A 26604-nucleotide genomic window follows, 5' to 3' on the forward strand; every position below is an offset into this window, starting at 1 on the left:
GTCAGGTAGTGAGTTGGTGGAGCTGAAATGGGAGCCTGAGGCTTCTGGTTCCAAATGGTCTCCCTTTAGCCTCTGGTTCCAATGAGAGCAGGCTAGAGCTTCAAGCCTTTTATTCCATTTTGGCAGGTTTGTATAAAAATACTCTTTTTAGGAAAATAAATAGCAGCTGCCCATGCTGTGGAGGCTTGGAGCTAAAGTCTTCTCAGAGCTGGGGGCTGCAGGTCAGCTCTGGCACTCTCCTGAGCCGTTCCTTTTAGGAGGCGCTGGCAGAGTGTCCTGGTTCAATAACCTGGTGCTGCTGGCAGTGGGGCTAGGTGAGTTAGTGTTCTAGGCTGGTAGAGTATCATCTTCTGTCAGGGGTAGGGTTGGGTGGATCACAGGAAGAGATGATGAAGACCATAGGGGTGATCTGCAGAGGATTAGGGCTCCAGAGGACCTCAGAATCTACAAAGTCCCTTGGGAGCTGCCTGGAATTTTCTCCAACAAATGGGAACTATTTTGTCTCGGATTTAGTGCAAATTGTGCTAGAGGCCAGCTCTGGAGAACCAGTGGGCAGCTTTGGCTCTACTAGGAAGCAAAATATGCTCAGTCTTGTCTGGAGGGATGGAGAAGAATCTGCTGGGGTTGAACATGGGATATGATCCAGGCCAGCTGGACCAATGAGCAGGGAAATACTGGTTAGGGTGGCACCCACAGGGAGGGGGAGCTGGGGTACCTCATAAGGCCAAGAGGGTTGGGGAGCCCAGGGGATCAGAAGAGGGGTCCCCACTGCTGCTGCTACTCTTGCGATGGGCTGAGGCACAGGGCTCTGGCGTGCTGGGGTAGGTGAAGACCAGACTGGGGGTGAAAGGAGTCAGGGAGGGTGTGGTCATGAGCGTGGGAGTGTGCAATGCTTCGGGCTCAAGTACAGGCCCTGGAGAAAGAGAGATACATGGCACAGGGCGGGAGGGGCCTGGCGGGCTGCTGGTGCCGCTGGCACCACCTGTGCAGCTGGTTTCGCTCTCCTTGGCCCCTTCTGGGATTTTGCAGATGGGGCGGTGGGCTTCGAGCACCAGCTCCAGGCGCTCCTTCTGCTTCTGCAGCTCCTCAATTTCTCGCTGCAGTCCAGATTTCTCATCCTCCAGTTTGTCGGTCTCCTGTGGACGATAAGGAAAGGAGTCAAGAAGAGGGCTGAATGTTGCAGAGCCTCCCGCGGTGGTAGTGATTGGCAGGTTGGGGCGCGGGGGAGGGGAGGCTGGGGGGAGTAGAGTCTCCATCAAGTCTGGACTACAATTCCCATGAGCCCATGGGAGAAAATGGGCACGATTCCCATCAAGCTCGGGGGCACCTTCGAAGGGTATTGTCCGGCCTGCTTCAGCTCTGCTGTGTTCAGAGCGAGACACGCTGCAACTAATTTTTAACCACTTTTTCCTCGTCGCAGTGCCACTCCAACGGGGAGCTTGGGGGAGGGGATGTATCTAAAGGCGCCCCCTGCGGCCCTTGGGAACTGGGGACCCTCTGAGGTTGGGTGGGCCAGGACCAGGGCACCCTCTGCACTCGCTGGTGCTCACCGCCTGCAGGAAGTCGGTCAGTTCTTTCCTCCGGTTCCTACACTTGGCCGCGGCTAGCTTGTTCCTCTCCCGCCTCACTCGACGGCGTTCCTCCTCCTCGGGGCTGATCTGGGGGAAGGAGGGTTGCAGAGCAGTGAGGTGGACTTTGTGCTGCCGGCCCAGTGGTAGGACCCTGGCGGGTCCTCAGATTGCACTCTGGGGACCTCCCCAACCTGACCGGTTCGGTATTTAGTAAACTTGGATTAGTCAAATTTCCTCCTCGCTCCCCGCTTTTGCTTCCTATGATTCCTCTAGGAATGTCTTCCCTGCTGCTGCTGCTGCTGCTGCTGCTGCTGCTGCTGCTGCTGCTGCTGCTGCTGCTAAGTCGTGTCGGTTGTGTCCGACTCTGTGCAATCCCATAGACGGCAGCCCACCAGGCTCCTCCGTCCCTGGGATTCTCCAGGCAAGAACACTGGAGTGGGTTGCCATTTCCTTCTCCAATGCATGAAAGTGAAAAGTGAAAGTGAAGTCGCTCAGTCGTGTCTGACTCTTAGCGACCCCATGGACAATGTCCTCCCTGTCCCTCTATAAATCCTAAGCCGCCTCTCCCAGGACTCAGCTGAGATCCCTCAGGCCACCACGACCCTTTCTGGAAGTCTTCTTTCATTCCACAGCTAAAAGTGGCTGTTGCAGCCACTCTTTTTCAAAGGAACCTCATTCTTTTCAGTCACTCGATAACCAAACCTCCTCTTCCCCAGAGGCTGTAAGCACTAAGAGGGGCTAATGAGAGCTTCTATGTAGTTATTTATTGGGAACCTACTGTGTGCCAGCTAAGTGCTTTACATGAATCCTTAACCCAGCTTCTCTTGTAAGGAGCCAAAGGCCAGGGACGATGAGTAACTTGTTTGTGGTTACAGAGCAGAAATTAAAATCCATGCACTCTGGGGTCCAGAGTGGTCCCCAGTGGTTCCCTGGTGGTCCAGTGGTTAAGAATCTGCTTTGCAATGCCAGGGACACTGGTTTAATCCCTGGTCTAGGAAGATCCCACATGCTGCAGAGCAACTAAGCCTGTGTACCACAACTACTGAGCCAGTGCTCTAGAGCCTGTGCTCCACAACGAGAGGCCAACACAATGAGAAACCTGCACACCACAAGGAAAAGTAGCCCCTGCTTGCTGCAGCTAGAGAAAGCTTGGCAGCAACGAAGATCCACCAAAGCCAAAAAATAAAATACATAAATCTTCTAAAAAATCGATGCACTCTATTTAACACTGAGAAAGGGGCCAGCTGATGGACACCACCTCTCCCGAAAAGGAGCCCATTCATAGCCCATCTAGGAGTACCCAGGATCAAAGAGACGTGGCTGAAGGAAGTCCAGGAGCCTGCCTCTGGGGCTTACACCATGGTCTCCTTCCATCTGGTCACAAAAGCCAGCCATTCTTTTTCTGGAAAAGTTGCCCCTGACTAATCACACATCTTTCTCAGGATTCTAACTGTCCATTCCATCCTCTACCCTGCTGTCAGAGCAAACTCATTAAGAGGCAGCCCTCACCCACTACAGTCTCAGATACTGAAATGCCCCAGGGACAGGAAAGAGGAACCAGTCCCTTAAAGACCCTCTTAATCATTTATTTGGGCAAGGACTTTATTACTAGCAGTGAGCAGCCAAAAACCCTGGTTTGGAAGGCAAGCGTTCCTAGCTCTTTCAACGTCAAGCCTTCTCTTACCTCCTGGTGAGACACTGTGGCTTGGTGGGTATGATCTGACTTTAGAATTGGAAAGTCCTGTCTCATTACTCACTCCTTGTGTGACTTTGGGCAAGTGACTATCTCTCTGTGCCTTCATCTCCTTAGCTGTAAAATGGGGAAAAGCCAGAGTTCATTCCCAAGAGGATTTTTGTGAGGATTAAATGAGTTAGAGAAATTGAGAGAGTAGCTGAAGGAAACCCTTTCTGTTCTCTTCTCAGCAACACAGACAGCATAAGCCCACCCTCTCCGTACCTGTCATCAGGTGGAGCCCCTCTACTGCCCACACAGCTTTCCACATATACACCTTACACTTTCTCACCTCTACCTCCATTTCTGCTCCTGCCATCCCCTTTACCTGGAATGTGTTTTCTATCATCTTTCTCCCTATGCAAATCCTACCCATCCTTCTAGGCTAATATGCCTCCACCTCCAGGAAGCCTTCCCTGATCCAGAAGTGACTGCATTGTCCTCTGGATCTCCCCAGGGGCTCTCATCACTTTCTGTCTTGGCCAATAATAATCAGTGGACCTATTCTCTCCACGCCCCTTCTCAGCTTGTGTTCTGCTTCTGGACAAGAGTTCATTTTCTGCACCTCAGCACCCCTGTGGACTCAAGAACCTTCATGAGCTCCTCTGCTTCTTACCTGTTCACAGGGCCGGCGACGTACCCCTGGAGTTGGGCCCAGGGCCCGGATGACTCCTGGCCGGGGCTGCGGGGAACTGTACGGGGGATAGGCCAGAGGCCTGGGGTAGCTGCTGGGTCCCAGGAAGTGAGGCTGAACCATCCACTGAAGCTCCTGGTTGCCACTCACAGTGTTGATGCTTGGCACGAGGTGGAACTTCTGAGGGATAAGACATGGAGGGCCAGGCATAAGGTCTGTGTGAATTGAGGGGCTTCCAGTAATAAAGTGGGAATTCCAGGTGCTGTCCCAGCCACTTTAAAAATACTGACTCCTTATAATTTGCACAGCATCATCTTCATTTTAAGGGCTTCCCCGGTGGCTCAGCGATAAAGAATCTGCCTGCATTTCTGATGCCAATGCAGGAGATGCAGGTTTGACCCCTGAGTCAGGAAGATATCACTTGGTGGAGAAAAAGGCAACCCACTCCAGTATTCTTGCCTGGAGAATCCCATGGACAGGGGAGCCTGGTGGGCTGCAGTCCATGGGGTTGCAAAGAGTCGGACACTTAGTGACTAAACGACAACAAATCTTCATTTTCAGACAGGAAAACAGCTGTCCCTAGACAGACAGTCAATAAGTGGGAAGTGAGGTTTGGGCCCAGGCTGTCAGGGTCTTACCAACTCCTGCACCCTGCTTGAGTCCCCATCTGCACAAAGAAGATAATGACAGCCCCAGGAAGACTCCCTGGGGAAGGAAATGGCAACCTGCTCCAGCATTCTTGCCTGGGAAATCCCATGAACAGAGCAGCCTGGCAGGCTACAGTCCATGGGATCGCAAAAAGTCAGACACAACTGAGCAACTAAGCACAACTTCAAGGGTGACTATGAGAATCAGGTAAGAGAATGTGTGGGCGACAGAGCCTGGCAAGTGGCAGGTACCCAACATACAGGGGCCATGGTAGGCAAGAGCCACTGCTCTGGGTTCAAGCTAGCCCAGTTCCGATCTTAGCTCAGCCATTTACTGGCTGTCAGGGTAAATTATTTATCCTCAATATGCCTCAATTTCCTTGTTTTTAATATTGTCATAGGTGAGGATCATTTCCCTGATGCCAAGAGGTACCCTTCAGTAGCTCTGAGGTCACAGTTTAATTGACAAATTAAAAAAAAAAATAGTGGCACAAAATAACAGGTTTTAAAATCAATGGGGTCTTAGATTCTGTGAGACAAGGTAAAAAATGAGGTGGAAAGTGCCCAGCACAATGCAAGACTGCACAATATGCGCTGCTACGATTCTTTCAGCCAGAAATGTGAGGAATGGGTTGAGATAGGGACTCAGTGTTCCGGAGGAGAACTGAGTTCAAGCCCTGGGGCTGGGCCCTGGGTGTGGGCCCCCAGCCGTCCGGGAAGGTCCCTCAAGCCCAGGCAAGTCTAGACAGCAGTGTCCCCGGCTCAGCGCTGCGGGCCCAGTGGCCCAATGACCCTAGTTCCCGGCCTACGTACCGCCGGCGGCATCTCCCGCTCCCGACGTTGTCAGGGCCCGGGCCGCTCCGGGCCAGGAAGGGAGGGGCGCCCGGTGTGAGTCACCCACCGTGACTCGGCCGCCGTGACTCGGCGGAACGGACGCCGCTCCTTCCCTCCCCTAGCGACACGTGCTCAAGCCCCTCGACAGGAAATGGGCACCTGCAGCCTCCCGGGTCCCCCCAACCGGCAGCGGGCGCCGTTCGGTGTCGAGAGTCAGGGGCGCGGGAGTTGCTGGTTGCATGACCCCGCGCACGTCCTGGCACCTCGCGGCCTCCACGCGCCCCAACCCGTAAAGGAGTCAAGAGCCAGTCTCCCGGAGCCCACCAGCTCCACTGCGGCTGGACGGGGATGAGGACTTGGCGATGAGGTGGCGAGGGACAAACAGGCAGGCACACGGACGACCACAGACAGACTGCCCAGGATTCCCAGTCTGTCCGGGCAAGCCGGCTGGGGGAGCCAGTTCGTGGGGACCTCTCGGCCGCGGCTCAGACTCCGGACCTCGGAAATGTCGTCCGAGATGGATCGGACCCTCTCTGATCCGGTCGGGTCTGGGACTAATGCCGGGCCAAAGAGGTCCCCTTCCGAAGCAGATGGGACAAAGAAATTAACGGTGAACAGGAGGAAGGAGAGGAGGTAACAGAGACGGAGGGACAGAGAGACAACGGACAGAGGGGAAGGGGGACGCGCGCTTGGGCCGATGCTCGCAGAGATGTGTTCTTCCCGCCGAGCGTGCTCTGCTGAGCTGTGGGGCATAAAGTGCCTTTGGACAGCGGAGAGTGGGCAGGATTCGCTGCCGCCGCGAGACCTGGTCCCTCCCCCGGTTCCCGGTCCCAGTCCCCGAGTGTGCCGGAGAGGCCCGCGCTCTCCTCGGCGCTGTCCACCTGTGGACTCCAGGTGTCGGGTTCCTCTCACCTGCTGGCCTGTGGCCGGGGGCTGCGTCGGGCCGCCGTACGCACCGCCGGCGCCGGAGCTCGGTCCGGGTTCCCCGTAGTCTCGGAACATGCCCTGGGTTGGCGGCTCTGTGGGGTCCGCGTCGGCGGCTTCGGTTCTGACTCACTCGCTCCTCGCGGAGTCTTTTCTTTTTATGAATGAAAAGTCCTCGGGCTGAACCATTTCTACTGGGGGGGTTGGCGGGGGAGGGCGGACTTTTCGCCGCGGCTCTGGTCACCTCCAGGCTCCACCTCTCCAGACGCGCCGCCTTTTATCAATCCGCCCTGAACTTTTCTGTCGCCTCCCACAGTCCAGTAGCCGACTGACTCTCGGTGGGGAAAAGGGGCGGATCTGGCGGCTCCCAGGGACAGCCGCGGGCCCGCCCCCTCTGACGTAGCTGCCCAAACATGGTGCGATTTCCTCGCCGCGCCCAGGTGGAGCGAAGGATTCCCCCGCGGACCTACGCACCTGCGAGCTGCCGGGCGCCCCGCCCCGCCCCGCCCCGCCTAGCCCCGCCCAGCCCTCAAGAGCCGACTTAGCCTTCGCCGCCCCCACCTCCCCCACCGCGGTCCCCCCCGCAGCCCCACTGCTTGGTCTAGCCTAGTGTTTGCATGCGTAAAATGGGACAAAATAATCACAGAGCGACCTTGCCACGCGTGGGAAGTTGGAATGAAGAATGTGAAAGAAGTCTGGAAACTGTACGTCGGATTATAAATGTGATTGATGTTACTAGTATTACCATCATCATCGCCTGCTGGGTGCTTATTCATGCCCGGAACCATGCTACTGCCATCCAAGTCGTGACATGAGTCCCCTTCACTGGCGCTGTTTTAAGGTTCAGGTATACGAAAAAGTGAACAAATGATAAACCAGAGTTACAAAAATGATGTGTATTTTAAATAATTACAAGGACATGTTAATACTTTGAACTACCCACAAATACAATGCAATACAATCGCCTTACTCTCAGGATAATTTCAGGAGCTGTAGCAAGTTTTAATTCAGAGCCCCCACCAGTAGTGAGAGCCTGTCAACTGAACCACTGGACACAGTTCTGTGTTCTGATAAACGCCATCTTCCTTAAATAGTGTAGCTGCTCTTCCAGGACTGTGTTGTCATCAGCCTTGTTTGGAGATTATGTCAAAGGTCTGTGTGAATGTGAGGCCAGGACCAAGTGTCAACAACCAAAAACCAACAACTCTGGGAGGCAGGTGCCTTTATCAGCCCCATTTTGCAGATGGGGAAACTGAGGCCTGAACAGAGTAAGGAGCTGCTGGAGTCATGCAACTACAGAGAGAGAGAGAGCTGGGCTGTCCTGCTTTCCACTGGTGCTTCCTTTTGATTGGCTCCAATTTTGTCCTCACAGAAGGGAGATTTCAGGAACATGGGGTCCTGGACTGCCTTCCCCAGGGACAGAGGCCGCGGTTGGTGGACGTATCCAGGACTGAGAACCAAGAGGCCAGCTTGGCCCTGGGCTTCCAATCCCAGAGCTACCATTTTTTGTCTCTGTTACCCTGGGCAAGTCACCTTCCTTCTGAGTCCTGCTCCCAGTGGGAATAATTGAGCCTCCTGCTGACCTCATGGGGCGGCTGTGGGATCAAATGAGATCACCAAATGTGAAAGTGCTTTGTAAGCTGTAAAGTGAGGCGCACTCAGAAGGTGGTTACCAATCTGCTGCCTCTCCCTTTTCCTTATCCTACTCAGTGTCATTGTCTAAAAAGAAAAGAAACCACCAGCAGTTTACCAGAATGAGAAATACATGGGTGTGTGTGTGTGTGTGTGTGAGTGTGCATGCATGCGTATGTGCACGCATGTGTGCATAAGTGGGGGGGAGAGGCAGTGTGATTCATGGAAAAGAACGTGTGTGCTGGAATCATACACCTGGGTTCTGAGTTCGAATTCTGCTTAGGCTACTCGCCAGCTGTATGATCTTGGTGAGGCGCACAATCTCTCAGAGCCTCTTATCTGTGAACTGAGAACATCTGATAACTACAAAATGATAAACATCTCAGGGTTGTTGGAGAATAGATATCAAATAATGTCCCATGCTGCGTACAGTATATAGTAAGAATTTGACAAATAGAAACAAAAAATGCATGTTGAAAAAAAGCCCCATGGGTGGAAGCTTTGGGGTTCTGATCACATGCTAAGGTACTTGTGCACACGCACACACACTGATATCTGAAATCCTTGGCTGAGCCCAAGCAGGACAGGTCAGAGTGACAGAGGCAGACAGTGGTGGCACATGGGAAGCCTAACAAAGGTCAGCCTTGACTGCATTTGTCTGCTGGCTCCAGAAACACAGCCTGGGACAGTGACTGAGCAGGGGCTCAGGTCTCAAGTATGTGTGTGTGTGTGTGTGTGTGTGTGTGTGTGTGTATGATTACATGGCTCTGAAAGTCCCTTCCTGCTCTAACCGTCGGTGGAGCCACAAGGAGGTCTTTTCAGAGGCTGCACATTCCAAGCTTCTCAGTCACTAACTCCTGCCTCGTGGCTGCAGTAACGTTCCTGGCCCTTGACCTCACTAGCCCCCACCCAGTGAGGCCTGGTGAGAATCCCAAGGGGCCACAGCTATTTCAGGAGTCTGGGGCTGGGAGGTCTGAGAGACCCAGGCCTTGTCCTTTGGCAGCTGTGTGAGCCTGGCTCAATCAATTTCCCTCTCTGAGCCCCAGACAGTCCCCACCTCCTGGGGCTGCAGTAAGGCAAAAGGAGGTAGTGGATGAGACTGTTCCGCACCCAGTAGGTTCTGTCAGTGTCCCCAGGGCACTGAGGTGATGTTTATGTTTTCCAGTTTCCATTCACTTCTTACACTGAAGTTTACTTTTTTAAATTGAGGTGAAATTCAGATAACATACAATTATCCATTTTAAAGCATACACTTGAGTGGGATTTTGTGCCTGCACGAGATTGTGCAACCACCACTCCTCTCTAGTTTCAAAACTTTTAAAATCGTTCCAGATTTAAAACACTCCATGTCCATTAAGGGCTAGCGCTCAGTCATGTCTGACTCTTTGCAACCCCATGGACTGTAGTCCATCACCCTCCTCTGTTCATGGGATTCCCCAGGCAAGAATATTGGAGTGGGTTGCCACTTCCTCCTCCAAGGGATCTTCCTGACCCAGGGATCAAACCCACATCTGCGTCTACCTGCATGTCTGCCTGCGTTGGGAGGTGGATTCTTCCCTGCTAAACCACGTAAGAAGCCCATTGAGTAATGGCTCCCAATTCCCTGGTAACCATGCTCCCATCCTCTGGTAAACACTAATCTGCTGTCTATCGCTACAGATTTGCCTGTTCTGGACACTTCATATAAAAGAAATTATACAGTTTGTGACCTTTTGTGTCTGGTTTCTTTTACTTAGCATAATGTTTTCCAGGCTCATCAATATTATAGGCTATATCAGCACTTCGTTCCTTTTTATGGCTGAATAATAACCTATTACATGGCTATACCACCATTTATTAATTCATCAGTTGATGGTATTGGGTTGTTTTTGCTTTCTGGCTATTATGAATAATGCTTCTATGGACATTTGTGTACAAACTTTCGTGTGGACATATGTTTCCATTTATCTTGGGAATATACCTAACAGTGGAATTTCTGGGTCATATGGTAACTGTATGGATCACAACAAACTGTGGAAAATTCTTAAAGAGATGGAAATACCAGACCACCTTACTTGTCTCCTGAGAAATCTGTGTGTGGGTCAAGAAGCTACAGTTAGAACCTTACATGGAACAACTGACTGGTTCAAAATTGGGAAAGGAGTATGACCAGGCTGCATATTGTCATCCGTTTATTTAACTTACATGCAGAGTACATCATGGAAAATGCCAGACTGGATAAAGCACAGGCTGGAATCAAGATTGCCGGGAGAAATATCAATAACCTCAGATATGCAGATGATACCATTCTAATGGCAGAAAGTGAAGAGGAATTGAAGAGCTTCTTGATGAGGGTGAAAGAGGAGAGTGGAAAAGCTGGCTTAAAACTCAACATTTAAAACACTAAGACCATGGCATCTGGTTCCATTATTTCCTGGTGAACTAAAGGGGAAAAACTAGAAGCTTGACAGATTTTATTTTCTTGGGCTCCAAAATCACTGCAGATGGTGACTGTAGCCATGAAATTAAAAGATATTTGCTCCTTGGAAGGAAAGCTATGACAAACCTAGACAACGTATTAAAAAGCAGACATCGCTTTGCCGACAAAGGTGCATATGGTCAAAGCTACGGTTTTTCCAGTAGTCATTATGGATATGAGAGTTGGACATAAAGAAGTCCGAGCACTGAAGAACTGGTGCTTTCTAATTGTAGTGTTGGAGAAGACTCTTGAGAGTCCCTTGGGAAGCAAGGGGGTCAGACCAGTCAATCCTAAAAGCAATCAATCCTGAATATTCATTGGAAGGACTGATGCTGAAGCTGAAGCTCCAGTACTTTGGCCACCTGATATGAAGAGCTGATTCATTGGAAAAGACCCTGATGCTGGGAAAGATCGAAGGCAGGAAGAGAAGGGGACGATAGAGGATGAGATGGTTAGATAGCATCACCAACTTAATGGATATGAATTTGAGCAAACTCCAGGAGATAGTAAAGGACAGGGAAGTCTGGTGTGCTGCAGTCCATGGGGTTTCAAAGAGTCAGACACAACTTACTGACTGAATAACAACAATGGTAATTTTCTGGGTAATCTTGTGAGGAACAGTCTCAGTGTTTTACAAAATGCTTGTACCATTTTACATTCTTACCAGCAGTGCCTGAGGGTTCTAATTTTTCTGCATTCTTGCCAACATATTATTTTCTGTATTTAAAATACATCCTAGAGTGTGTGAAGTGGTAGTATCTTATTGTGTCTTGATTTTCATTTTCTTAACAGCCACTCGTGTTCCTTAATGACCAGTGAACATCTTTTCATATGCTTCTTGGCCATTTGTATATATTTTTTTGGACAAATGTCTACTTAGATCCTTTGCTATTTTTAATTTTCTTTTTTCTTTTTGTTGTTGAATTATATGAGTCCTTTGTTTATTCTGGCTATCAAACACTTATCAGATACATGATTTGCAAATATTTTCACCCATTCTGTAGGTTGTCTTTTCACGTTCCTCATGATGTACTTTGATACACAAAAGGTTTTATAATTTTAAGTCCAATTTATCTGTTTTTCCTTTCATTGCTCATGCTTCCAGTGTCCAATCTATGAATCTGAGGGATTCATTTACATTGTTGGGTCAAGCAGTAGCTTGGTCTTTTCCATTACTGTGTAGTATTCTATTGCATAACTATCCCATAGTCCTTCTCTCCATTCTCCTTCTGCTGATATTGAGGGCTTTCTGAGTTTGGGCTTTTATGAATAAGACTTCTGTGAGCATTCTTTTTTATTTTGAAGTCATGCCCAAACTCATGCGAGATCTTAGTTCCCTGATCAGGGATCGAACCCACGTCCCCTGCAGTGGTAGTGTGGAGTCCTCACCACTGGATCACCAGGAAGTCTGTACATTCTCAATACATCCTTCCATGGCCAATTGCACTAACTTATCCTGGCTGTGAGCCCAGGGGTGGAACTGCGGGTCACAGGGTACTCGATAGGCCTTGATTCTCTCCAACAGTTCCCATCCCACCAGCAATAGGTTCCAGTCTCCCTACACCTAGAGGTGACACTTCAGTTCACATCCACAAAGATTTCTTCCCCTTGGGCCTGGCCCCATCCTGTCTAACCTGGATACTACCCACAGCCTCCAGCTTGCTCCCATCCCTCCACTTCCCACCCAGCAGCCCGAGGGATTTTCTATTTTATTTTTATCTACTTATTGTTGGGCTTCTGGCTTGTGAGATCTTAGTGTCCCAACCAGGGATCGAACCTGGGTCCCTGGCAGTGAAAGTGGCAAGTCCTAAACACCCTGAGAAAGTCCCCTGAGGAATTGTTAAAACCCTGACAATATTCACAGAAGAATTTTTCATAGTTCTGACCACTTCGCCCTCAGACTTGGACCTTTCCAAGCCAACCTTTCAAATTGCTTCTTAGGAGGGTCTGGGGTCTGGAAAGATGTAGGGTCCAGATGTTTGACATATTCTGTGTTGTTTTAGTTTGTGTGTTGATTGAGGGGCTCGAAGGGTCAAGAGAGTCACACACTAGTGTCTCACACCCATGTATGTCGTTGTTTAGTCTCTCAGTTGTGTCCGACTCTTTGCAACCGCATGGACTGTAGCCCACCAGGCTCCTCTCTCCATGGGATTTTCCAGGCAAGAATACTGGAATGGGTTGCCATTTACTTCTCCCGGTATCTCTTATAAACCAGCCACTATTCAAAGTAATTCATTAATGCTCACAACCATCCTGTGGAGAAAGATGAAAATGTACACTCATTTTACAGATTAGGGAATGGAGGCATAGAGAAATTAAGCAGATTGCTAAAAACTGCACAGCAAGGAAATGGTGGAGCCAGGCTGTGAATGTAAGCAGTCAGTCTTCAGAGCCTGAGCTCCTCACTGCCCTGTTAGTCTGTCCCTTGATAGTTATGCAATATGGGATAGTTATGCAATAGAATACTACACAGTAATGGAAAAGACCAAGCTACTGCTTGACCCAACAGTGTAAATGAATCCCTCAGATTCATAGATTGGACACTGAAAGAAGCCAGAATCCTGAACATGGCGACAGGCTGTTCCCTCTGCCCAGGATGCCCGCCCTCACCCCCTTGCCTGGCCAGTTCTCATCCTGAAGGTGTCAGTTTCCCCTCCACTTCCTCAGGAGGATTTCCTCGAGTCCTTAACCCAGATTAATCCCTCATGCAACAGAGCACTATGCAGGCTATTCAGTTCAGTTCAGTCGCTCAGTTGTGTCTGACTCTTTGTGACCCCATGGACTGCAGTACGCCAGGCTTCCCTGTCTGTCACCAACTCCCAGAACTTACTCAAACTCATGTCCGTAGAGTCAGTGATGCCATCCAACCATCTCATCCCCTGTAGTCCTTCTCCTTCCGCCTTCAAACTTTCCCACATCAGGGTCTTTTCCAATGAGTCAGTTCTTTGCATCAGGTGGCCAGAGTATTGGAGTTTCACCTTCAGCATCAGTCCTTCCAATGAATATTTAGGACTGATTTCCTTTAGGATGGACTGGTTGGATCTCCTTGCTGTCCAAGGGACTCTCAAGAGTCTTCTCCAACACCACCACCATAATGCAGGCTATTATGTGTTTTTAATCTCAGAATAATTTTTAAGAATTTTATGTTTGTGTGTGCGAATTACATGTGTGTGCAAGAGAAAAAATATTTTAAAACTCGATTTTTTGTTTTTTACTTTACCTTATGTTTTGAAACTTTCATCGCATTTGTTTTTCAACTAGGAAATACATTTACACACTTAAAGATCCAGAAATCACCCAAGCGTTTACAGGGAAAAGCATCCCTCCATGTTGTAAGCAGTCTCTTGTGTATCTTTTTACCCAAAAGTTAAACTGCTCTACACCCTGTTGGCTGTTGTTTTATGTTTTGTTTATTTGGCTCCAGTTATGTGGGATCTTAGCTCCCCCATCAGGGATAGCACCCGAGCCCCCTGCAGTAGAAGCGTGGAGTCCTTAACTGCTGGGCCACCAGGGAAGTCCTCTTGCTGTTGTGTTTTGTGTCACGTGGACCGTTTCCTCTGAATGCCGGACACCGGGGGCTCTGCTGTTGGAGCCCACAAGGCTCTACCCGCTCAGCTTGGCCCCTTAGGTTTCTTAGAGTAGCTCCAGTCCCTTGTAGTCCCAGGCCTGGGGCGGTTAGGGCCTGTCACAGAGTTCTTGGACTCTCCTACCCTTCTAGGCTGAGGCGTCCCCCCACCCCCGGGCTCTGGGTGCCAGCCTCGGCTACGGGCCAGCCCAGGGATGAAACTCTTATCCTGGGATGAAAGGCTGGCAGGCCTGGGCTGGGCCTAGTAAACGCTAAACCCTCCCTGAGAGGACCTCAGGGCACCAGTGTAAACTGAGTCATGGGGGGCGAGGGGGTGAGTCATCCTGCCCGTGAGTGGGTCCAGATGAAGCAGAGGCTGTCTGCATGGAGCCCTCTCTGGGCCACGCTTCCCAGAGCCACGTTCTCAGCTCCCCTCCAGCCCCCAGGGGGACTCTGGCCCAGGGCAGAGGGAGCAGGGCCCACTGGGGCCAGGGCCTGGAGGCCAGACTCTCTGCATGCAGAGTGTGCCTGTGTGTACAAGTGTGCCTGTGTGTACGTGCGTGAGTGTGTGTGTGGGGTCAGGGAGGGGGGAGGCAGACAGGAAAGGAGGCTCTGACTCGGGAGGAAAGGATTGGGGTTTGGAATTGAGTCAAAGCCTCCAGAGGCAGATTTTGGCGGGAATTCCTCGCTGCTCTCTCCCGACCTCTGCAGGTTCCGATGAGTTTTCTCTGCAGGAGCCAGCTCTCTCTCCCTTTGGCCTGGGAGGAACCAGGGCTCCATGCATGACCTGCCTGTTCTCAAGGGTTTCCAGGGGCCTGAGCTGGGACCTGAGGGTAGAAGGTCTCCAGAAATCCTTCCAGACTTCACCCCAGGGAGGCCTCTGCTCAGGGATCGGGGGAGAGCGCCCCGCCTCAGGGGGTGTGTGCAGGGCTCTTGGGAGTTGTGGAGAGCCTCCGGACCGTTTTCAGCCTTGACCGTGGCCAAGTGACTTAACCTCTTTCTGCTCAGTTTACACCTCAGGAAAACGAGGGCTGAAACGAGTGAATGTGTACACATTGCTTAGAGCAGTGCCTGGAGCAGAGCAGAGCTGCGTGTGTGTTTGCTCTGGGAGCCTCAGTTTTCTCATCTGAAAAATGGGTGAGGGGGGACACCTGAGGAGCCCTTCGTCCGCTTGTTGCTCTGGTTGCAGTCTCCGTTATTATTTCCTAGGAAGCTGCCCCGGGGCCCTGTTGCCCTGCCCAACTGTGTCCCTGGGTGGTTTTCAAGTCCTGCTGGGAGGCCAATAATCAAGGAAAGATGGGTTTGGTGGGTTTCTGGGCTAGATGCCCTTGGGTTACCCCTCAGCATCTGGGGGAGGCCAGTCAGAGAAAATGGGGAGTTTCCCTCTTCAGATGAATCAGCTGTGTGACCCAAGCCGGGTCCCTGCCAGGGCCCCTCCCAGTGGGCGGGAGTGGGGCACAGTTGCCCTTCTGGGAAAATCCCCAGAACCTCGCCAAAGCTCTGGCTGAAGCTTTCTCCCGACTCAGCTGTTTCCTGTCCTTCCAGGTTCAGCCCTTAGGCCCAGCCGGAATCAGGGGTCGACAGGGCCCCCTCACTCACAGCCTAGTCCCTCTGGAACCCTCTCTCCAGGGCTGGGGGTTCGCCGTGGTGGGACTGGGAGTAGGTGGAGTGGGGATGTCATCCTTTTCCTGGCTCAGTTGTCCTGTGGTTTCATAAAAGGGAGCAGAGCACAGGGCCTGTCCAAGTTTACCCAGCCTAACCTGCCCCGGCTCTGGGCTGCTTCCTGAGTCCCGTAGAGGAAGGGCCCAGCCAAACAGGGCAGAAGCCCCTGCCAGCCTGAGCAGGGGGTCCCACTCAGGGGAGCTGCTGTTGCTGCTCCTGGCAGAGGAACAGTCCCCACTGTAGGCAGGTAGATCCTTCCTGCTCAGTAGGCTTGGTCACTATACTCCCTGGGCCTCAGTTTCTCCATCAGTAAAATGGGAATCTTAGTCTTGGCCCAGCCTCTCTCAGGTGGTTCAGAGGACCAAACCTATGTGCTTTACACATCAGATTCTAAGTCCTTGCTGGGTCTTGTTTATCTTTGCAGTGCGTCCCTTCTCCCCAACAGCACTTTCGTATAGTAGGGGCTCAGCAATGCATTGGGCACTCTGGCGTTGGATGTGTGCTCTGTTGCTTCCTACTCTGTGGCCCCAAGATTGTAGCCCACCAGGCTCTTCTGCCCATGGAATTTTCCAGGCAAGAATATAGAGTGGGGTGCCATTTCCTACTCCAGGGGATCTTCCTGACCCAGGGATAGAACCTGTGTCTCTTGCGTCTCCTTCATTGTCAGGTAGATTCTTTACCACTAGCACCACCTGGGAAGCCTGGAGTTGGATAACTTGGATTCACATACTGAACTTTGTAGCCTTGAACCAATTAGTGAACCTCTCTGGACCTGTTTTTACAGAGCTGAGCAAGGCTTGGATGAGAAACATAGGGACATACTTAGCACAGTGCCTGGCTCTTGTTATGAACAGAATGAGGAATTTGAGGCCCACACACAGAGAGTGACTTTCAGTCAGTCACTCATTTATTCAGTTTTTTTGGGCACTTAGCTAGGACACCTGGGGACAGGTGGGGACACCCTGGGGATAAAGTGCAGCCACTGTCCTTGAGGGGCTTCAGATGCCCAGAGGAGCGCCACAGGTGAGTGAGCATTATGGGAAACTGGGGAGCAGGTGGATGAGGGAGGGGAGCCTCTGAGAGGATGAGATCTGCCTCTGAGATCTGGGGTCAGCCAGGGAGGCAGGCAAGGGTCAGGCCTACCAGGCAGAAGCAACAGCCTGAGAAAAGGGCACCAAAGCGGGGAAAGCCAGCGTGTGAGCAAGAGAACCACAGGCGCCGGCAACTCCCGATTCTGGAACAAGGAGTCGTCAAGCACGGAGTGGAGGAGGTGAGGCTGGAGGTACCGGTAGGGGATGGGTTTGAGTCGTTCGTTCATTCAATAATATATGAAAAGGTTGCTCTGGCCACACACTGCGCAAGGCTCTCTGGGGACAGGGCTCAGATTTAGGCATTGTTCCTGCCTTCACGGAGCACAGAGTCTGGGGGGCTAGCGAAAGACAGACAGTGATTACATAAGGAACCATTCGATCCTTGGTGCAAAGCAGGTTGTTCAAGCAGAAGGAAGAGCCTGAGGTCCAGCGCTGTGTGCCAGGGGGTGAAGAGACAGCCAGTTGGCTCCAGCATGGCGAGCATGGGCAGAAAGGGGAGACTGAGGGAAGCTGGGGGCGGGCAGCTAGGTTATAACGGGGTCAAGAGTGGACTCAAGTCATAGGCTGTAGGGGGGTCACAGATGGGCTTTGGGGAGCGGACAGTGGACAGAGGCTGCTCTGCAGGACAGCTGGCAATAGGGTAGAGGGGAGAATGGGGCAAGTGGCAATGGTTTGGGGGAAAGAGTGCGGAAAGGGCTAAAGCGGAGCCATGAGGGAGCACAGGGACTGTGTGAAATGCTTAATTGTGGAAGAAGAACCAGGTGATATTGGTATCACTTGTGCATCTTTGTGGGACCCACGAAGGCCTAGTCAGGAGCCCCCCAAGCCTTGGCTCAGTTTGGGCAAGTGCAAGACACTAATTGTCTGAGGGAGGCAGGGCATGGGGCTCCGACCTGGAGACCACTCAGCGCTGGGGACTTCCCAGGGTTGGGCCGAGGGGGACTCAGCTCAGGGCGGAGGAAGCTGGGAAGGGGGCCGAGCCAGCATGACTCACCTACTTCCACCCAGTCAGCCTGGTGGCATCTCCGCTCCCCTGCTCCAAATTCCAATTCGATGAGGCTGCTGGAGGCTGAGTCAGTTCCAGCACGAGAGCCGTATCCCTAGGGGCTCCCTGCCAGACACCCTGGCCTCCGACCAAGGCCAAGGCCAGGACCAGGGCTGTGGCCAGGGGTGCGGAGCCAAGCTTCCAGAAGCTGTTGCAGCCTCAGCAGAGGGCATGGCCCAGGAAGATCAATGTGAGTGAACATGCCAGCTGCGTTGTAAAGAGCTCACTGCAGGTGAGGCTGGAGACCCCCATCAGCCTGGTGAGGACTAGGTTGACTTTTTAAAAAATATTTACTTATTGTTAGTTGTGTTGGCTGGATCTTAGATGTACCACGTGGGTTCTCTAGTTGCGGTGCCCCATGGCACACTGGATCTTAAGTTTCCCAACTAAGGATTGAACCCATGTCTCCTGTATTGAAGGTGGAGTCTTAACCACTGGACCACCAGAAAAGTTCCTGGGGCACAAGTCTTTTAACTCTCTCTGCCCATGACTCAGGTAACTCTCTTCCCCTCAGTCTCTATTTTCTTGACTATAAATTGAGCCAAAATCTTCTGATGGGTTGTGAGAATTAAATAGTCTACATGGAAGTGCCTTGCAAACTGGTGGCCTCTGATGGTCTGGGTGGTAGGAGGTGAGTATAAATGGGAAGACTTAGAAGGCTTTTTAAGATTGAGTACTGCACAAGGATATTTCAGTCAAGCGGGTAGAAACCCAATTCAACCCCTACTCACCGTACCGTGTGTCCTGGTGGAAAAGCAGGGCAGGACCAAGGAGGTACCTTTTTCTAATGGGAAAGGTTCACTGCACAAGGATATTTCAGCCAAGTGGGTCGAAACCCAACCCACCCTCTACTCACTGGACCATGTGCCCTGGTGGAGAAGCAGGGCAGAACCAAGGAGGTACCTTTCTCTTAATGGGCACGAACACACCCTGTGGGCTAGCAGCAGTCCCTCAGACTTTACTGGGCCAAGTCCTTGAATTTATGGGAAATCACTGAACAACTGATTGTGATTCCTGGGATGGAGGTGAGACAGGACTGACTTTGAAGAGGCTCTCAGAGACATTCCCAGCTTGGCCGTTGAAGGCAATCAGGACACAGGGGGCAGTCTCTCCTGGCCCTGCCTCTCTCCGCCAACCAATGCAGGTAACCACCAACACAGTATTGTAAAAAACACTCAAGACACAGACCCAGGCTGGGTTTATTGAAATGCCAGAAGTACGCGTGTGACAAGGGAGCCAAAGAAAGGAAGAAGGTGGTGTCGGCTGTGAGGTGGCAGGGACAGGCCCTGTGTCCTTGGCCCTGGCATCCCCCTTCTGTGCTGGGGGCAGAGTGGGAGCAATTACCCACTCTCCGCCAACAAAATGGCATGCTCAGGCCCGCAGGACCTCTGCCCCCTGCACTGTGAAGGCCCCGAGGAGAGGGATTGGAAGCACTAGTTTTCTCTCTTGTGAAAGAGGAAGAGAAAAGGAGGGTGCAGGAGGAGGGGGAGGTGCAGCCAGGGATGAGGGTGGCCAAGGAAGGTTCTCCTGCCGGCGTCTGCACCCCGCCTGTGGTTCTGGATGACCGAGGGGAGGCAGCAGCGAAGAGAGGCTGAGGGTCCAGCCCTCACGGAGCCATTGCCTCCAGCCAGCAGGGACTGGAGTCAGCCCAAACACAGGACAGCAGTTCAAAGGGATCGAAGATGCAGGCAGTTCCCGAGTGACCCAGTCCTCAGAGCTGGAGGGGCTCGACCTCCATGGGACAAGGAGGGGGAAGACAGGCGGAGGCTCCAGCCCCAGTAGTGGGGGCAATGGCCATCTCCCTCATTTGGCCCTATTAGGTCAGTTCCACATTGTTGGCACGGTCCAGCACACGGGAGCCACGGGCACTGCCCCCCAGCTGGAAACGGCTCTCATAGAGAGTGGGGCAGAGGTGCCAGCGGTTGGCCCGGTAGATGCCCAGGTAGGTGTAGACGTCAGGCTTGTAGGTAAGCAGACACTTCACGCCTGCTGCACGGATGGCTGCATCTGCCTCCAGAACACCCAAGCGGTCCGTGAAGTCGTCCGTATAAACGCAGATGACCTGCCGCCCCCCCTCCTTGGCCCGTGGGCTCACCTTGGCCACCTGCAGCCGGCCCTCAACCACAGCCCGAGCAATGCCAGCCCAGGCGTGGTCCAGCTTGAAGCCAGGTGCCAGGTGTATCAGCCATTTGCCAGAGAGCACTTGGTGGGTGATGGCCAGCTGGCGCAGGGTACCAGGCGTTATGGGCCGCCCGCTGGTCTGCAGAGCTTCCCAGGCGGCCTGTAGGCCCTGCACATCACCCGAGTTGGGGATGTAGCCCTGCCCGTACACTGCAATCCAGCCCACGGGCTCAGAGTTGGGCGAGCCAGGGTCCCCATAGCGGGTAACTTGGGACGGCGGGTACTTGGCCAACCAGGCATCCAGCTCTGTGGCAGGTGTCATGCGGGCATCAAACACCAGCCAGGGGTCCATGTCGGCTGCCATGGCCTCTGCAGCCAGGTGCTCAGCAGTGAAGCCATCTTCACGACCACCTGGAGAGTCCTCTTCCTCCAGCTCCTCACCTGGTTCCATCCTGCGGGAGGGAACCGAATCAGGGCAGGGCCGGGACAGACTCAACTTGCTGAGTCCTAGGGGGTGCCAGGGAGAAGGCGATGGCACCCCACTCCAGTACTCTTGCCTGGAGAATCCCATGGATGGAGGAGCCTGGTAGGCTACAGTCCACGGGTCACTAAGAGTCGGACACGACTGAGCGACTTCACTTTCACTTTTCACTTTCATGCATTGGAGAAGGAAATGGCAACCCACTCCAGTGTTCTTGCCTGGAGAATCCCAGGGACGGGGGAGCCTGTTGGGCTGACGTCTATGGGGTCGCACAGAGTCGGACACGACTGAAGCGACTTAGCAGCAGCAGCAGCAGCAGCAGCAGCAGCAGCAGCAGCAGCAGGGGGTGCCAGGCACTGAACTGAACGGTGTGGGCCTGGGCCTCGGCTGCCGCGTCTCCACAATGGATAACAACTTGTTACTGCCTCAAGCAGTTGTGCAGAATTAACCGCCTGAGGTGGAACAAAAGCTATATAAATGTAGTTAGTGTTATTACTGCTCTCCTTGACCTACAAACGAGGAAACCGAAGCTCAGAGAGAAGGGGCTCACTGCAGGTCACACCTTCAGTGAGTGGCAGGGCCGAAACGGCAATTCAAATGTGGGAACCGCCGGCCCAGCTACGCCTCCTGGCCCTGCCAGAGCCTGGCCGCTCTCCCGGGCGCTGGGATTTAATGGAGGGAGGCAAAGCACACGTCCTCGCCGCACCGAGGCAGGGCCCATGGGGCCAGGCCTCCGGGCGAGCGTTATCCAACCTACTTAAAGACGAGGGCACTGAGGCGACAAACGGGCAGTGTCCGATCCGAGACCAACGGGGCGGTGCCTGGACTCGAACCCCGGCTGGATAGAGGCTGCAGGAGAGCCTGCCTCCCGCCCCGCCGCGCCCGCCGCCATTAGTGCCCACGGCCCGAGCTGCGCCCCCGTCCTGCCCCCTCCCGCCAACCCCAGCGTCACCTCCGGCCTTCGCTGCGCTCGGCGCCGGGCCAGCCCCGGGCCCGGCTCCGTTCCTGCCGGGGATCTGCGCCGCTGCCACCGCCGCGCCCCGCCCCCGCCACGGCTGCCGCCGCCGCCGCCATCTTAGTACCCCGGCGCCTCAACAAGAACTTTATAGACAAACGCAGCACAGGGCGGGGCCGGGAAGGGGCGGGGCCATAGGGGCGGGGCCATCAGGGAAGGCGAGGAGGGGCGGGCCTTGGGGGGCGGAGCTAACGTTCGCTCTTCAGGTCTTGGGGGCGGGCGGGAGTGGCGGTTCCGCCCCGGACGGACGCGCAAAGCCCGGGAGGCTCTAAGGGGGAGGGCGCTCGGGCCCTGCCGGCGGCGTCCTGACCGGCGGCGCTAGGACCCTGTAGGAAGCGTTGGGGGCGGAGCCGGCGGCACCAGGACCCGGGGGAACCGCGGCGGACGGGCTAAGAGCAGGCCCGGGTGCCGGGAGGCTGCGGGCGGCTGCGCTGGGTCCGGCGCGGCGGGAGAGGCCCCGAGATGCCGAGCAAGAAGAAGAAGTACAACGCGCGGTTCCCCCCGGTGAGCACGTGAGCGGGCCCCAGAGGAACGGGCCGGGCTCTCGGGAGGCTCCGGCCCAGGCCGGACTAGGGAGGCGGGCGCATCGCCGTGTTCGGGGCCCCGTACGCCCCGCCCCCTTCCGTGCCCTTCCAGCGTGGGTGCCCCCCGCCCCCTTTCTCCCGGGATGCTCCCTCTCTCTGCCCGGCTTAAGCACCCTTTCTGGGACGGAGGCGACGGGGTCCGAGCTGTCTGCCCCCTCCCCAGGCACGAATCAAGAAGATCATGCAGACGGATGAAGAGATTGGGAAGGTGGCGGCGGCCGTGCCTGTCATCATCTGTATCCTGTCGGGAGCTGTCGGGATGGGGGAGTGGGGGAGCCCGGCAGCCCCGGGGTCGCTTTTTGTGGACTGGGCCACCACCCTGCGTTCTCCTTGACCCTCCTCAGCTCGGGCGCTCGAGCTTTTCTTGGAGTCTCTGTTGAAGAAAGCATGCCAAGTTACCCAGTCCCGAAACGCCAAGACCATGACTACATCCCACCTGTGAGTGGCTCCGATCCTAGAGGGCCCAGTTGGGGGTCTTCCTCCAGTTCACACGCCTGGGGGAGGCTGTGCCCTGATAAGGAATTGGTAGGCTGCTGTGAGATCTGTGGATTTGAGGAGGAGGATTAGGATGTTCTGGCCAAGGGGGAGGGTTGGGGTGGAAATTTTCCAGGTTCCATTCCCCTGACATCCACAGAGTCCGTACTGTCCCTTGTTGAGGGCCCAGATGTCTGGGCCTCATCCGAGTGCCAACCCCTTCCCACTTCTTCCAGGAAACAGTGCATTGAGCTGGAGCAGCAGTTTGACTTCTTGAAGGACCTGGTGGCATCTGTGCCTGACATGCAGGGGGATGGAGAAGACAACCACATGGATGGGGACAAGGGTCCCCGCAGGTAGGGTGCCAGGGACCAGTGTCCAGGTGGGGAAGGCCAAGGCCCCTGGACTTGGGGATGGCTGGGGAGTGGTGAAGGAGTGGGGAGACCTGTGGGCAGATGTACTGTACCTTCCCGAAGGGGCCGGAAGCCAGGCAGCAGTGGCCGGAAGAACGGTGGGATGGGAAGCAAAGGCAAGGACAAGAAGCTGTCAGGGACGGACTCAGAGCAGGAGGTGAGTGAGGCCCTAGGCTTCTGGCCCATAGGGTGGACAGGGCAGCCCTATACCAGGCCAGGATGAGCTGGCTGGGGGCCTGGTCCCTCACCTGTGACCTTTGTATTGGTTTCTTTGTAAATTGGGGTTAGTGAGGTCAGCCTCCTGTCCCTGCTTTCCAGTGATGGGGCCCTGCCCTTCTAGTCTCTAAGTCCTGCCTTGTTCTCAGGATGAGTCTGAGGATACAGACAGTGACGGAGAAGAGGAGACACCACAGGTCCCACCCCAGGCCAGCCACCCCCCTGCCCACTTTCAGAGGTAAGTGGCACCAAGGGGCCCACTGACCCCAAGACTGACTCTGGCCTCCCTCCTGGCCTCCCTAGCCACTTGGTTTTGTTGGTCATGGCAGACTGGGGGGATGGTAGGAGAAGAACTAAGAAGGACTTCAAGGCTGGGGACTGTACTCTCAGAAGGTCCCCTTCTGCTAGGTGGGGCTGTGTGACCTGCCCTGGGTCCTTCCCTTCTCTGGGCTTGCTCCCTGTTGGTACAGAGGGTAGTGGGCTCCGGGGATGCCCAGGTGGGGCTGAGTGGGTGGGGATGGGCACCAGAGAGTGGCCTGATCTTTCTTTACTGCTTTCTCCCCTGCAGCCCCCCGACACCCTTCATGCCCTTCACCTCGACCCTGCCTCTGCCCCCAGCACCCCCGGGCCCCTCAGCACCTGACGCAGAGGAAGAAGAGGATTATGACTCCTAGCGCCCTCTGCCCCCCAGGCCATACCCCCTTTAGTTTGTTTTAGTTGCTCTGGGGGGAAGAGAGACCATAGAGCTGTTCTTAAATTTATTAATAAAATAATAACAAAAGGGAACACTCACGTCTGTCCCGGTTTTTGTCCAGGGTTTGTGGCCTCCTTCTCTCCTTCCACCTCCTTCCTGATGCTGAGCTGGGACCCAGAGCCCCGGGGGGCTGGGCAGCAGCTGACTGAAGAGGGGGGGCTGGAGGCCACAGTTCTGCCAGCGCAGGGCCAGGGGTGCCAATGGAAGGAAGGCCGGTCAGAGCGGCAGAGGGTCTGAGCCAGCTGGTGCCGGTCATGCTGGGGGACAGCCTGTCTCATGGTGCTGTGTGTCCGTGGGTAGGTTCCTCTTCTCTGAATGACTTCTTCTTGGCTCTCTGATGTAGACCATTCTGTTCACTCTGGGTTGCTGCAAAGGGACAGGTAACAGAAATGAGTCTGGGAAACTAGAGCTTGGGCCACTTGCCTTAAAGGACATGAGGAGGGGCAGTGGGGGCAGAGGTAGGTGGTGTGGTGGGGGCCCCATGAAGGCTGGCTGGTGAGCAGGCAGTGACTCTGAGCAGACCCTGGAGCTATGCGCACGAGGCAGACATGTGTCTTCCAGGAGAAGCAGCTTGGTGAGGCGGGTGGGAGGTGTGGAGTGCTGCGGGCAGCCTGGAGGCCTGGGTTAGCAGTAGACTCGAGTGCTGATGACTAGGAGGGAGGGGATCTTCAAGGACTTTTGGGTTTCTTTGGGTGGAGACATGGGAACATAGAAGAGGGATCTCAAGTAAGATCAATAGGGATCTTAGTAAGACCTCAAGTTTGGCTGTGATGAGTTTGGGGTGCCTGTGAGGCCACTGAGGAGAGGCGTGGGGTGGGCACTTGGAGGTAGTGGGCTAAAGACGGGTGTGTGAACCTTGAGAGTCAGGGAGAGGAGAGGGCTAGGGTGGCCCACCAAAGGGGACTGAAGAGCAGCCAGCCCGAGGGCCCCCGGGAGCTTCTGTGGTGCCCACCCAGGGGCGTCTAGGAGGAGAGGCCAGCTGTCAAACGCCTTGGTGAATTGGTGGTTGACGAGACAGGAGAGCTGGAGGTGAGAAACTCAGAGGTGAATGGAAGCAGCACTCAGAACCATGCAGTGGAGATGGGAGAGGACAGAGGCTCAGAATAAGGACAGAGGAACAGCTTTTGTTTTTTAAAGTTTTATTAATTTATTTATTTTGGGCTGTGCTGGGTCCTCACTGCTGCTTGGGCTGCAGCGCCCAGGTTTCTCATTGTGGAGGCTTCTATTGTTGCAGATCGTGGGCTCGAGGACACGCGGGCTTCCGTAGTTGTGGCTCCCGGGCCCTCGAGCTCCCGCTCAGCAGTTGTGGCACACGGGCTTAGCTGTGCCATGGCATGTCGGATCTTCCCAGACCAGGGATGGAACCCACGTCTCCTGGATTGGCAGGCAAATTCTTTACCACTGGAAGCCTTGGTTTGGTTTTGTTTTGTTTTGTTTTTTAAGATGGCAGAAGTGCAGGCTGAAGTGGTTGAAGGGATGGGAGAAGACGACTAATGGAGTGAGGTGGGGTTGCCTGAGGCCAACCCCAGCCCAAGAGGGGGAAAGGTGAGTAGGTTTTGGTGGGATGTTGAGATATTCAGTTTTTGTCTGGTGGTGTGTGACTTCTTTATGAATTCAGAGGCAGGGGGACAGCCTGGATGGGCCCAGAGCAGCTGGAGCCTGGGAACACGTGGTCCTGTCTGCTGCTCATCTGTTCCCGCTCCAGGTGTAAGAAAAGAAAGCCGATTTCTTTACGGGGGGCTTCCCTTGTGGCTCAGCTGGTAAAGAATCTGCCTGCAATGCGAGAGACCTGGGTTTGATCCCTGCGTTGGGAGGATCCCCTGGAGAAGGGAAAGGCTACCCACTCCAGTATTCTGGTCTGGAGAATTCCATGGACTGTGTAGTCTATGGGGTCGCAAAGAGTTGGACACGACTGAGCGACTTTCACTTTCTTTAGGGGAAGCATTTCTACTCAGCCTGTGGTATGTGCAGCTGACCTCATTTTGAGGGGTGGGATTGAGGCATGGGAACCGCCAGCCTGGTCAACCAAATAGGCCCGTAGGCAGGGTCGAGACTTGGGTGGGCAAAACACCTGAGCCCTGGGACTTCGAGTGGGACTCATGGGAAAGGGTTCTGACAAGATCACTGGCTTCCCCACGGCGCTGGGTGGCAGCCAGAAGCCCTCTCAGAAGTCACGGTGAGGATGGCAGTGGCCACACTGGGGGAACAGGGCTGGCGGAGTGGAGGCTGGTGGCGGACGGAGGCCACTTGCCACCCCAGGGGGTGATCCCGACTGAGCACAAAGCCAGCATGGCGGCACCAGGAGGCTCAGAGGTGGAGACTCCAGACGACCTCAGAGCACCTTGACCCTGACGCCTGTGCACCCTGGACTTCTTAGTCATGTGAGCCATTAAAAACAATTTTCCTCCTTGAAGCCAGTTAGGTTGCTGTCACTTGTCACTGAGAGAGCTCTGGCTGGCAAGGACCCTGAATGGGAGGTGGTTCCCATCAGCCTCAGAGAGGGAGCAAATGGTTTTCTCCAGCTGCAGGTTGGACCCAGTCCCAGAGAGGGTGGGCAGCTGGGATCCATGGAGTTGAAGGCCTGCCAAGCTGTTCAAGGAGTGGAGGCAGGAGAGGAATAAACCCCAGAAGCCCGTTGCTGGGATCTGTTCACAAGATGAGATTCTGTACCGAGGGGATTGATGATGGTTGGGGGATGGCAAGGAGGCCAGGGTGCAGGGGGCAGCCTCCGTTCCCAAGGGAGGTGCAGGT

The 26604-nt window shown here is 54.2% G+C and overlaps 3 protein-coding genes across 4 annotated transcripts; 1 reads left to right on the top strand and 2 right to left on the bottom strand.

Moving 5' to 3' along the window:
- Positions 1–93: 93 nt before the first annotated feature.
- FOSL1 (FOS like 1, AP-1 transcription factor subunit) lies at positions 94–6686 on the bottom strand. Its single transcript, XM_069566301.1, has 4 exons — positions 6331–6686; positions 3920–4117; positions 1551–1658; positions 94–1136 (listed from the first exon to the last, which is right to left on the bottom strand). Exons 1-4 carry the CDS (start codon positions 6418–6420, stop codon positions 717–719), a joined length of 816 nt encoding a protein of 271 aa, XP_069422402.1. The 5' UTR covers positions 6421–6686; the 3' UTR covers positions 94–716.
- Positions 6687–18976: 12290 nt separating this feature from the next.
- Positions 18977–21534, bottom strand: C21H11orf68 (chromosome 21 C11orf68 homolog). Of its 2 annotated transcripts, none has more exons than XM_069566439.1 (2): positions 21350–21534; positions 18977–20368 (listed from the first exon to the last, which is right to left on the bottom strand). In XM_069566439.1, the coding sequence occupies exons 1-2, from the start codon at positions 21469–21471 to the stop codon at positions 19612–19614; spliced, it is 879 nt and encodes a 292-aa protein (XP_069422540.1). In that variant the 5' UTR covers positions 21472–21534; the 3' UTR covers positions 18977–19611. The 2 variants fall into 2 exon arrangements, with proteins under 2 accessions (XP_069422540.1, XP_069422541.1); XM_069566440.1 differs by lacking the exon at positions 21350–21534 and adding an exon at positions 20616–20849.
- Positions 21350–23885, top strand: DRAP1 (DR1 associated protein 1). The gene is made up of 7 exons (XM_069566441.1): positions 21350–21916; positions 22160–22232; positions 22341–22434; positions 22707–22826; positions 22947–23040; positions 23249–23337; positions 23668–23885. Exons 1-7 carry the CDS (start codon positions 21875–21877, stop codon positions 23771–23773), a joined length of 618 nt encoding a protein of 205 aa, XP_069422542.1. The 5' UTR covers positions 21350–21874; the 3' UTR covers positions 23774–23885.
- The last annotated feature ends 2719 nt before the right edge of the window (positions 23886–26604 follow it).

The sequence above is a fragment of the Ovis canadensis genome, chromosome 21 (genome assembly GCF_042477335.2).
Source record: "Ovis canadensis isolate MfBH-ARS-UI-01 breed Bighorn chromosome 21, ARS-UI_OviCan_v2, whole genome shotgun sequence".
Lineage (NCBI taxonomy): Eukaryota > Metazoa > Chordata > Mammalia > Artiodactyla > Bovidae > Ovis > Ovis canadensis.